This window comes from Astyanax mexicanus, chromosome 6 (assembly GCF_023375975.1).
Source record: "Astyanax mexicanus isolate ESR-SI-001 chromosome 6, AstMex3_surface, whole genome shotgun sequence".
Classification (NCBI taxonomy): Eukaryota; Metazoa; Chordata; class Actinopteri; order Characiformes; family Acestrorhamphidae; genus Astyanax; species Astyanax mexicanus.
In genome coordinates this window covers 34,754,629-34,766,688 of record NC_064413.1, presented here as the reverse complement: position 1 = coordinate 34,766,688, position 12,060 = coordinate 34,754,629, and the positions used below count along the sequence as shown (strand labels likewise).

The following is a 12,060-nucleotide window of genomic DNA, read 5'->3' as shown; positions in this document are numbered from 1 at the left end:
TTAAACTCCGTCAAATCTGCTGTAATTTTATTATCAATTATTTCCACTGTTCTGAAGTCATAGTATCTTAAGCTTGATTGTGTGGGTGATGTCAGCATCCATACCAATCAAGATTAGAGCTGGGTGTGAAAATTCATAATTCACGTAGGCAGTATAATTGCCAAAAAACATGCTTGTTACAAAATCAAGACTGATAATTAGCTATTAATATCAGAAGTCTGTTGTACATTAGTAAAATGTATATAGCAGTTTTACTATGAAACTAGAGGCATATAACTGTTTACACTGCTGCTTTGCCAACAAAACTTGTATTTCTAAAACAATAACTTGACAAGTGAAGAAACAACCCTACTTAACTTTAAATCGAAGTCAATGTAAGAATATTTTATTCTTTGTCATTCTGTCCAATTTCTGTTTGTCAATTCACCTTTAAATGATGTCAAAAAATAGCCAAAATGAAGATACAACACTTTTGTGTGAGAGCAATGCAAAAACTTGATTCTAGTAAAGATATACTATCTGGACAAAAGTATTGGGACACCTGATTATTTATTGTTTCTTCTGAATTCAGTGATATTAGAAAAAAGTATATCCTACTTTGTCAGAGTACCTGTCTCTATTGTTAATGGAACCTTTTCTTTTTTTTTTAAGATTTGTTTCTAATTTTCTACCATTTTTCTCCCAAATTTATCAAGGCCAAATGTCCCACCCATTCAGCTGCTAGTCAGCTGTATATCCATTATTACTAGTGATGCCACAACACAAGGAGGGTAAAGACTAGATTCAGATTCAGTTAACTTTATATGTCCCAGAGGGGCAAATCAAAGAGCATAGTGCGTGCCTCCTCCAACACATGTGAAGTCAGCCACGGCATCTTTTCAAAAATGAGGAGAAAAGTGCAGCGACTTGGTTCCGATACATCAGTTCACAGATGCCTTGTGCTGATTGACATCACCCTAGGAGTGATGAGGGGAAAGAGCGCCATAAACTCACCCAGAGAGAGCAAGGCCAACTGTGCTCTCTCAGGGCTCCGGTAGCTGATGGCCAGCTGCATGGCGGGGATTTGAACCAGCGATCTCACGATAATTAAAGCTTTTTACTACATATTTGAGCATTGCTGTGAGGATCTGATTGCACTTCATGGAAAGAGCATTAGTGAGGTCAGGATGTTGGATGCTTACCCCCTCACCTCATCCCCAACTCCCCAACTCATCCCATCATTCCAGAGAACACAGTTGCAATACTCCACAGCTCAGTGCCCTGAGGCTGTATACCCTCCTTGCTCAAGCCTGGCATTTAGAATGATGTTCGTGTAAATAGGTTCATGTTAATCTAAAAGAATTCTACAGGCATTGTCTCAGCAATGGGTGCAACTTTAAATATCTGGACAACGGATGTCCACCAACATTTGGACATATAGTATCTGTGTGTGTATATACAGTTCTGGAAAAAATAAGAGACCACTTAAAAATGATAAGTTTCTTTAATTTTACTAAATTGAAAACCTCTGGAATATAATCAAGAGAAAGATGGATGATCACAAGCCATCAAACTAAGCTGAACTGCTTAAATGTATTTAAGTTATCCAAAGCAGTGTGTAAGACTGGTGGAGGAGAACATGCCAAGATGCATGAAAACTGTGATTAAAACAGGGTTCCTCTTAAAACTTTACGAATATGAACTTGTTTTCTTTGCATTATTTGCAATCTGAAAGCTCTGCATCTTTTTTTTTTTTTTTACCTTTTTGTTATTTCAGCTATTTCTCATTTTCTGCAAATAAAAGCTATATATGACAATATTTTTATTTGGAATTTGGGAGAAATGTTGTCCGTAGTTTTTAGAATAAATCAGCAATGTTAATTTTACTCAAACATATACCTATAAATAGCAAAAACTGATTCAGAAACAAACTGAAGCGGTCTCTTATTTATTTCCAGAGCTGTATAAGTTGAATACATTTTTCTATAAAATATTAATGGCCTCACGTTTATGACATGATGTGTTACGGATTTCTGGCTTGAGATGCAGAATTTCTGGCAAACCGAGCCGTATTGATTAATCGTTAATGGTGATCTTGAACAGGTCAGGCTATGAGTGGAGTCACGCTGTCAGAACACTGGAAGAGAGTTAGGAATTAATATAACACGTCATTCTGTGATGTGGTTATATTTGAGCTGATAATTGGGAGGTTGGAGAATAAGAGGATGGTGAGAGAAAATAAAACGTCTTACACCCCCGTCAGGCGCGATCTGAGGTCACAGCTAGAGTAGGGACAGGAGGAAATAGTATCAGTGAAACACTCTCACAATAACATGAGCTCATATGGAAGGAGTACAGCAGCAGACATTTAGTTCATGATAATGGATCAAACTGGAAGAGATGACTGATAGGATGGAAATGAGGAGGTTATATGTAATGAAATCAAATATCTCTTTGAACTGTAGCGAAGTAAGTGTATTAGGCATGAAATAAAGTCTTGAATTGAGCCTCCTGGAAGGCACAGTAAGTAAGGAAGTTATCAATTAGTTAGTGTTAGTGTTAGTGCTAAGCACTTAGCATCAGCATTAGCTTAGCATCAGATTTTTATCAAGGAGTAAGTGAGACTTACGTAGTGAAGAGCCCCCAGATCCTCTCAGAATCTGATTGAGTACGTCATCTGTGTCACTGGTGCTCGCCATGCTGTTCCTCATCTGCATCATAGACAGCTGAGAGCACAGGCTGGGCTGCCTCTCCATCTTCTTTACTGCCTGAGATTCAATCAGCATCATCACCATGGTTAGATCATCAGCCACCATCTACATTCATGTCATGTGCATCAAAAGCATCGTAATTATCATATATTGTGTCACAACATCAGCCTCATGCAAAATAAAGAAATATATTACAAATATTGGAGTGTGAAGTAATATGCAGCAGAGGTTATATTAAGCTATCCAATACATTTTTGAGATCATAAACAAAAATTTTATTATAGTACTAAAATAAGGCAGTTCTTTTAACAGAGGGAAGCAAACACGAACTGATATGAGTCCACCTGATCCAAAACGGGTTTAATTCAGCACAATAAATAAACAGATTTAAATAAATGTACATTTGGAGGTAAAACATATTTAACAGATCCAAAAAATCATTTAGAACCATAGCATAGGTTTAATTTTACGACTCTTAAGAGACCTAATGTGTAAAAAAAGGCCTTAGTTTGCATTTGAGTGGTACACTGTTACTTGTTCAAGTCAAGTCAAGTCAAGTAGTTTTATTGTCAATGCTGCATATGTACAGGACATACATAGAATTGAAATTACGTTACTCTCCTTCCCAATTTTACAGCAAGTACAGATAATGGATAATAAAGAAAAATAAAGAAAAAGGGGAGACACTATGTGTACAATACAGCAGCAGGGACACAGACATACATGAGACAAAAACAAGGTGCAGTAGTGGTGTTACTCATACATCCCCACTTTGGTCACTTGCTCAGATCAGAAATAGATGCACCTATAGTGTGTGAGTTCTTAAAAGCACCAGATCTAAAAGTGTTCAATTGAGGCAGACTATTAGATGTTTGCTGGAGTGGAACAATTCCTGTTTAATTATATATTTTTTATTATTAATAGATATTTTAAGACACATATTGAGATAAAAAAAACATATTGCACAGTACATGGGAACTGATTAGTTGAATCAGGTGTGCTGGGAGCAGAGGAAGCCAAATATATTAAAAACAAGTGAAAGGATTTATAATACAATATAATGATTCCACTCAGTAGCATCAAAACAGCCCTTCAGCTCCTCGACTGAGTCCTTTGTCCAAACCTGGTTATTTTTAACAACTGGCCTTTCCATTTTTAACTTCTGTCGATACTTTGGCAAGTGATGAATGACATTATGATCAGACAAGCCTAATGGTGGGCTGCACCTGGACACATAGGCACCCCCCACATTTCCAAAGCACTGATCTAAAGTCTTATTCATTCTCGTTGGACAACACACATATTGCTCCAGGTTTGGCAGGTGGGTCGACAAAGTACATCTGTTAAAATCACCCAGCAAAAAGACTGGATCATCAGCAGGTCACATTGTGCTTTATTATAGCTTTCAGCTATGTGCTCGGCTGCTAGAGCATAATCTGGACCAGGCACATACACCAGAGTAATTGTGATTTTCCTAAATTCATGCAGGAGGTAATACATATGCTTATACAATGCAATATTTACATTTTTTATTTGTAATGTATAATATTTATCATTATATTCAACTGGAATATCACTGTAAAAGTACAAGTATTTGTCTTTTTTTCTACATAATTTTAACACAGCAGCTGCCCATTACAGACTATTGTTAATATGGTGTAATTGGTAGGCCTTTGCAGCCAGCTGCCAGCAGAGGGCGAAGATAAAAATTAACTGTCACCCAAAGGAACTCTAAATCACAGAAGGTGATCACTGCAAACCAGGGACACCTGTTGGCACTAACATATAAGGCCATGGCAAGCAGCATGCCCTGTCGCACCTTTGTAGAGGGGTGACTGGTAACAGAGGGCATAGAAAAGAAAATAAAAAGAAAAGAAAAGAAAAGAAAAAGCCAAAAACAAGATCTAAAAAAAGAACAAAAAGGAAAATCTCAAAAGAAAGCAAAGAGATTTTAAATGGAAGCCACACAAAATAAAAGATCTTTAATCTTTCCTAAGTTCCTTTTTCAAGTTTGTTTGTCTGTCTTTTGTTTGAGCCATGCCATGTAGCATCTCTTGTTTGACTCTCCCACCTTTTTTCCTTTTTGGTTTAAGGGGGTGTAAATCCAGCTAATTTTAAATAAAATGATTTACATTTTTATTAAGTTCCACTGAAATAAATAATTTTTCCAGTAAAGTTACCAATATGGAAAATAAACATGTTTTTTGGACATTAACAATATGGGTCATGGTCATATGGTTAATCTTACCTTGTCACTAAGTGTGGGGTCGTTAAGAGAGTAAAGCTTGTTGGTGATGTCCTTGCCGATGATATATCTGAACACCTCATTTAGAAACGAGTCAGACTCCAGAAAGTAAGTCAGCCTCTCTCTAGACCAGCACAGGAACTTGCAATTTTCCTCAGCTGTGATTGTCACCTGTAGATAAAGAGTTCCATATTGCCAACATGATTCAAACTATCCTAATGGAGCATCATTATTAACATGACAAGCATCTACATTGTATGCTCTTATAAAGTTATGACACTCCCAATAAGTACCACATACAGACCTGGAACTTTTCCCCTCTGTTCATCTGTGTTGATCTGAACTCCGGAGAGTCAATGAAGGCATTGGTGTAAATATTGTGAAGAAAATGGCCACGATATGAAACCTTCATTCTACAACAGATACAGAGACTTGGTCAGGAGGAGTAAAGACTTTTCAGAAAGGTCTCATGTGTTGATAAACATGTGTAGAAACATCCTCAGTGCAAAAATAAAATCTTAAACCTTGCAGTCATCTTGTAATAAGAAAAAAAAACTAGAATACAGTTTGCCTATTCTTTTTACATACGTTTTTTCAGACTCATTGGCAAAACAAATTTTTCCCTTTTGACATTGAAACAAATCAATCATGGTAATAGAACATGGTAGGCTCATTTTGCCAAAATAAGTAAATAGCCTTAATGCATATTTTTCTTGCTTTTCAAAAAAAAGCACTTACAAAACTACTATAAAATATTCTTAAACTTTTTTTTTTTCACATTTTCTCACATCTTTTCCCCCCAATTTAGCTAGGCCGAGTGTCTCACCCATGCAGCTGCTAGTCCGCTGTATATCTCCCTTCACTAGTGATGCCTCAACACAAGGAGCGTGAAGCATTGTCGCGTAGCCAGTGTGCTCTGAGGAAAGTGCAGCGACCCGATTTCCGATACATCAGGGGATGAGGGGAAAGAGCGCCATCTAGCCACCCAGAGAGAGCAAGGCCAATTGTGCTCTCTCAGGGCTCGGCAGCTGATGGCAAGCTGCATGACTGGGATTCAAATCAGTGATCAATCACTGAATATTTTACCTTAAAAGTAAGTTTTTTCACTTCTTACAAACATTTTAATGCATCCGTAGTCTAAAATGTAGTGAAAAAGTGGGCCACATACTTCCCCTTTAGAAGAATGCTGAGGCGCTCGTCCACTGAGGTCTTATCCTCAGCAGCATAAATTTGGCCTTTCTTCAGGGTCTGGATGGTGCAGAACTGCCCGGTCAGCCTCTGGAACAGAGCTTCACGCACATGCAGCGGCTCAAACATCCGCTTATACACCGACCTCAGCTCACGGTCAATCTTAATCTGATAAACAAAAAAAAAACAATATTTTATCTTTGATTTCAGTACAAAACATACATTTCCATCAACAAGAATACATGATTTAATCTAAAAATATCTGGATCCACAATGTATCCAAGGAGAGAGCAGCAGAGTGTGAAAGACACAAATGCCAAGCCTGAAGTGACGTCCCAGCTGCCTGTTCTGTCCTGGATTTACAAGGTGATAAAGCACAAGATTGACCTTAGTTTTCAGGTGACTGTGTACCGACTTTGTGCTGAACTGAAACTTAAACTGCAATCAGGTCCTCTATTTTGCACTGTTGCATATCAAATGATCACAGAACATTGTTAAGGTATTAATTAGTACTTTACCACTGAATGTTGCACAATGTAGTAACAATTCAGATGATATTTCATTACTAGCATCATGGTGAACAGTTCTATACAAATACAGTTCAATACAGTTGTTGTTCAAACAGGATAAACCTACAGAATGAAACAAATTACATATATCTACAACATTTAGAATAATTTTATACAGTAGCACATAAATCTTTTTACATACAGTATATGGAAAAAAAATATTGTGACACCTATCCCGTTTATTGCATCCCATTCTAAATCCATAGGCATACATTTGGAGCTATGATGGTGGTTACTGAATACTACATGCACTTTTCAATTATACCTCTTACAGATGATTATTGAATATTAATATTAATTATACAAATGGACTTGTTGCAGTCTTATCTTATTGGAGAACCACACTTAAATTTAGTGATCTTTTTAAAATCAACTATTTTTCACAAGTCTGTAACGGCAGACTGCACGTCCAGATGCTTGATTTTATACACTCGTGCCAAAAGGACTGAATGAAACATCTGAATTAAGTTTGTCCTTATAATTTTGTGTAAGTACGTCAGCACCTGCTTATTTAATGTTTCTTTTACAGTTTTTTCAATTGAATGTGATGGATCTCTGCACCGCCAGTGAATAGAGTTTCACTGTATCAGAAAATAGTCTACACCCCATAATCCTACACTTGGTATTCAACATAGTGACCCTTGGATGTGAGGCTACGTCTGAGCATCTAGTTACATTAGCAAATCTTTTATGTAGAAAATCTGTGTGAATGTGTCCAACTAAACACAAAACAGCTGAATTCACCAATTAGAAGGGGTGACTGAATTTCCCAGACATTTTTTTTGGTTTAGTCTAATGGAAAATATCAATTTAAAATGCTGTGTCGTTCAAGAATTAAGTTCAGGTAATGCCTCTGCCATTGTACTATTTAGTTTTGCCACTGATATAGAGCACTAGAGCACCTAGTTTCAGCAGCAAAGTCAAAATGTGAAAAGCCCATTTCCAATTGTTCCCCTTGCACAATTACACACTGAAATTTCACTAGATGAAAAAAGTCCATCCCTCCAGAGCTCAAGACAGCAGGAATTATTGGGGCATCAGGCTGCAAGGTGGCCCCAAGGCTTCAGATTTGGGGCTCTGTGGAGCTAATAGAGATGCGGTGGTCTCATTCTGTCACGCAGTGAAGCTAAAGCTTGGCCTTAGAAATAACCTATGGCTCCCCAAAGAACAACAAAATGGCTCCTCTGTGCAGCTACAATATCTCCTTCTACTAATCCATTTCTCACTAATTTTCTCTTGTCGTGTTTTTAGCCTTGTGTTATTTTAACATGGTAGCTCTGTCATGAGCCCATAATGGCAGTGTGAAGCACATCATTCCATCTGTTAATGATGTTCTTTGCCACTGTCAACACTTTCAGTTACAGCTCAGTCTGTGAATATGTGGGTAAAGGAGGGCAGCTCCATCCACTCCTTTCAGTAAAACAGCAGGGAAAAGTCAGATGGTGTTTGGCACACACGTTTTAAAATCACAGCACAGAGTGTACCTGGACTGTCAGTACTTACAGGTCTACGCTTGTACAGCAGGAAGAAGAAATGCATAAAGTTGACTAGGAGGAAGACCGCGTTCCATACTAACACATCCAGTGTACACCTGTACAGAGTAGCCCAGGCTATAAACAGACAGCACCCTGTAAAAACAAGAAGTTGGATTTTTACTGAAAAACATTACAGTTCATTCAGTAATTCAGCCTTAATTTAATGATTCACCAAAAGGTCAAATAACCCACATTTGGTTTTATTTACTCCAAATGTAGACAGCTAGCTAGGATGTGTTCAGTGTCCAAAATGTTCTTCCTTTTTTGTACTGAAGCTATACTTTTCTAATGCAACCAAGTACAAGTCAGTTTCAATGAAAAAAAAAATGTAAATTGCTAGATACATTAGTGGTTCATCCTTAAACAAAAGTACTAAACATTGTAATTTCAAATTTAACACCCATATTCTTTTCAATTTGGAAGGCCAATTACCCAATCCCTGTTCATATGAACTCCCCCTATCACTATTAATGACTATGGGAAGGTGAAGACTGGTGAAATTGGCCACGGCATCTTTTCTTTTCTAACTGCCACTCATGCAGTATCACTAGGCAGCCAGTGTGTTTAGAGGAAAGCACCAGAATCCCAGTTTTGATACACCAGCTAACAGATACCTGTGTTGACCCACATCACACAAGGAGTGTTATGGGAAGAAAATGGCATTACCCCACCCCTGAAAGAGCAAAGCCTAATGTGCTCTCTCAAGCAGCATGTCTTGCAAACCTCAAAGTTTATGCAACAAACAAGGTCTGGCTGATGAGGGGAAAACTGGGCATAGTTGCAAAGATATGAAGAAGAATCTACCTTCCACTGCATTCAATTTGAATCCATACTATTCCTAATGCTAATGAGCAATTAGTACTGGTTTAGACTCAATCATATTGTCCAGCATGCAGCCAAAGTCTTTTAACACTAAGATTTTTATTCCTCGAGTAGGGCTGTAATCACTAAATTGAGCAAACATTTCAGTAACAATGAAAAGCCCAGATCCAAATGTTAATGCATGTATAGGAACATCAGTGCTAATGCCATTTAGTAAAAATAACTGTATGTGATATAATATATCAGAAAGCCCTACTACACCAGTAAAATTGGTTAAACTGATTCTAGTAAAAGAGGAAAAGCACATGCATACAAATGGTGTGAAGCCACCAGCCCTGGGATATAAAAAACTTGCACTACACAGACTACATCTGAGAGACTGTTCCAAACTCATATCAACACATCATCACTCGGCTATTGTGTGTGTGTGTGTGTGTGTGTGTGTGTGTGTGTGGTGTCCAGTAGAGGGCGTTCTCTGACCTGTCATCAGCATAAGTCGGAGGAGGATCATGTGGATCCCCACTGTGGTAGGAATGAGCAGCCCCAATAGTAAACTCAGATTGCCAAGATGGAAGAGCAGATGATGGGCTTTCTCCCATTCCTGGCAGGTTGTAGTATTTGATGCCATATCAGAGTAATCAGGTGACCCACTTGGGTCCAGTGGGGCCATGGTGGTGTAGAAAATGGTGTTTAGAGACGACATTGCTGACACTCCAAGAAGAAGCTATCTGGAAGAGAATGAACAAAGAAAACATGAGAAAACAATCACTAAAAACGTCCTAATTGTCTGAACTATGAGGTCAAAATCCATTACAGAGGTTACACTTTTGCACACTGGAATGCACAAATATTGTGTATGTCCGTTATTTGTCATTTTTGTCTCCATGTTTTTCATTGGTCGATAATGATTTGCTTAATCTATTGAACCATATAATTACTTACCGATTCTATTTGTATGATATACTATTCAGTAACTATTACTTTAATCAGTAATAACAGTCAATTGTTCAATATATTTTTATGAAACATATATGTAAATAAATTTGTTCCTGTTAAATTCAACTGTATAGAACAGCAATGTTCCCAGGTCTTAATCTCAATTAATAACAATCTATAAATCTTAATATTCACCACTTACAAATCATTGCTTACCTATTAAAATTTACTATGATTTTTTCATTAGACCTGTCCTCAGATTTAGTATAAAGTTTTACAGTTTGAAATCCTTGTCACTTCTGTCTCAAATTGACTCAAACAGCAAGTGTCTAATATGAACATACATACAATTTGAATTAGTAATTTAAATAGCGATTATACCAATTCCATTCAAGTCCATTTAGGGCTAAGATCAAGCTTTTATTCTCGAAAATGATTAATAACATTTTCCTGTATTTTAAACTTCATAATGGGTTAATTTGACTCACAGCATAATATCATAGACTAATAACTAAAGTTTGAGCCTGCATAAAATAGCTTTTTATTTTAATATAATCTAATAAGAGAGTGTAAATACAGCACACAATGTATATCATGGACACAAACACACACACACACATACAAACACACACACAGAAACACACTGCTTGCCTAGTTTCAGCAGTGAAGTATGGCCAATAGAACCGGACTCTCTGGAACAGATAATTATGAAAATGTTGGCAACGTGCCTATATCTAGGTGTGGACTAGATTTTAAGGGGTTAAAATCTGATCAAATGTGGAGGTGGTTACCCAACATTAGCTCCTCACTAATGGTTTTGTTATTTAAATGCAGTTAAATCCTCACAGCAATGCTAGAAATAATCTAGTAAAAAGCCTTCGCTGGACAGTAGAGACATTTACTCCAAAGAAAGTAGGAGAAGCTCTTTTAAATACATTTTATCTTGGAAGAAACGAAAAGTGTCCAAATGTTTTGTTCAATAGATTCCATTATATATTAAGTATTTAAGAATCACAATCAAAACATTTGACCCTGTGATGAATTCTGTACCTTTTAGTTTTATGTTTGTTTTTTTCCCAATGTCATGCTAAAACCAAAAACATTTTTGGCTGTTTTTCTTTTTTTTTATATAATTTAATTCTGACAGTTGTTTTTATATTTTGTCAAAATGTCACAATGTATGAACAAACAGAAATGGGAGAAAATGAGGCCTTAAAACACTCTTAATTTTAGAAGAAAACTATTTTTAAGTGTATTTCTTCTTACACATACACACACACATACACACACAAACACTTACACTGCGCATGCTGCTGCTGACATTCACACACAACCCAAATAAATACAGTACACATGCCTTATAAATGTACAAATTAGCTGGCTCAAGCTACAAGCTGCCAAATAAGAACTTCATCCTTCTACAGTCTAGTCACCGGGGCCTACTCTCCATATTATTTCAGTGCTTATCTTTACAACTTAATTTAGATTAATCTCCTCTATTATTCGTTATTCCTATATCTAGAAAACACCTTGAAAAGGAGCCCTCGGTCAACAGATACACTCCAGCTTCAAAACATTTATATTGCTCAAGGTGGATGAAGGAGATTCTAAAATTACAAAAAAAAAAAACAGACTCGTGAATATTTTCCTAAAGGGCTAGTGACAATTTACAGTTCCATTTCCTGCATTTACACACAATGTAACACTTTCAGAAGCTCTTAAGCTTTAATTAACACATGTTAAATTATGTATTAACTGATACCCACTGTACATTTTCTCTTAATCTCGATTAAAATAAAACAGAAAGTCGTGCATGGAAAATAAAGCGGACTTCCCCGGATGTATCCCCCTCTTGTGGGGCAGCTGTGAACTTATAATAACTGCGTTATTTTAACTTTCCTCTCCGACACTGAAACATTTAAAAAAAAAAACAACACGAGAATAAAGTAGTAAGAAATAAACACTTACCAGACTTACTGAGCCTCTAAAGCTGTGCAGTCTGTGCAGGCCGCTGTCTGCAGCAGGACAGAGAGAGAGAGAGAGAGAGAGAGAGAGGTTAAAGTAAGAGACGTGAC

General features: G+C 37.0%; 1 protein-coding gene across 2 annotated transcripts in view; it reads right to left on the bottom strand.

Moving 5' to 3' along the window:
- Positions 1-12,060, bottom strand: part of bves (blood vessel epicardial substance) — a 14,983-nt gene extending 2,923 nt beyond the window's left edge. Inside the window, exons 1-8 of one of the 2 annotated variants that reach the window (XM_007249591.3) lie at positions 11,954-12,060; positions 9,530-9,777; positions 8,196-8,320; positions 6,104-6,291; positions 5,240-5,348; positions 4,939-5,106; positions 2,609-2,747; positions 2,232-2,261 (exon numbers count right to left, since the gene is read on the bottom strand). In XM_007249591.3, the coding sequence (XP_007249653.3) occupies positions 2,239-2,261; positions 2,609-2,747; positions 4,939-5,106; positions 5,240-5,348; positions 6,104-6,291; positions 8,196-8,320; positions 9,530-9,752 (975 nt within the window). In that variant the 5' untranslated portion in view covers positions 9,753-9,777; positions 11,954-12,060 and the 3' untranslated portion in view covers positions 2,232-2,238. The remainder of the gene's footprint in view (positions 1-2,231; positions 2,262-2,608; positions 2,748-4,938; positions 5,107-5,239; positions 5,349-6,103; positions 6,292-8,195; positions 8,321-9,529; positions 9,778-11,953) is intronic. The other variant, XM_007249590.3, reaches the window with a different exon arrangement.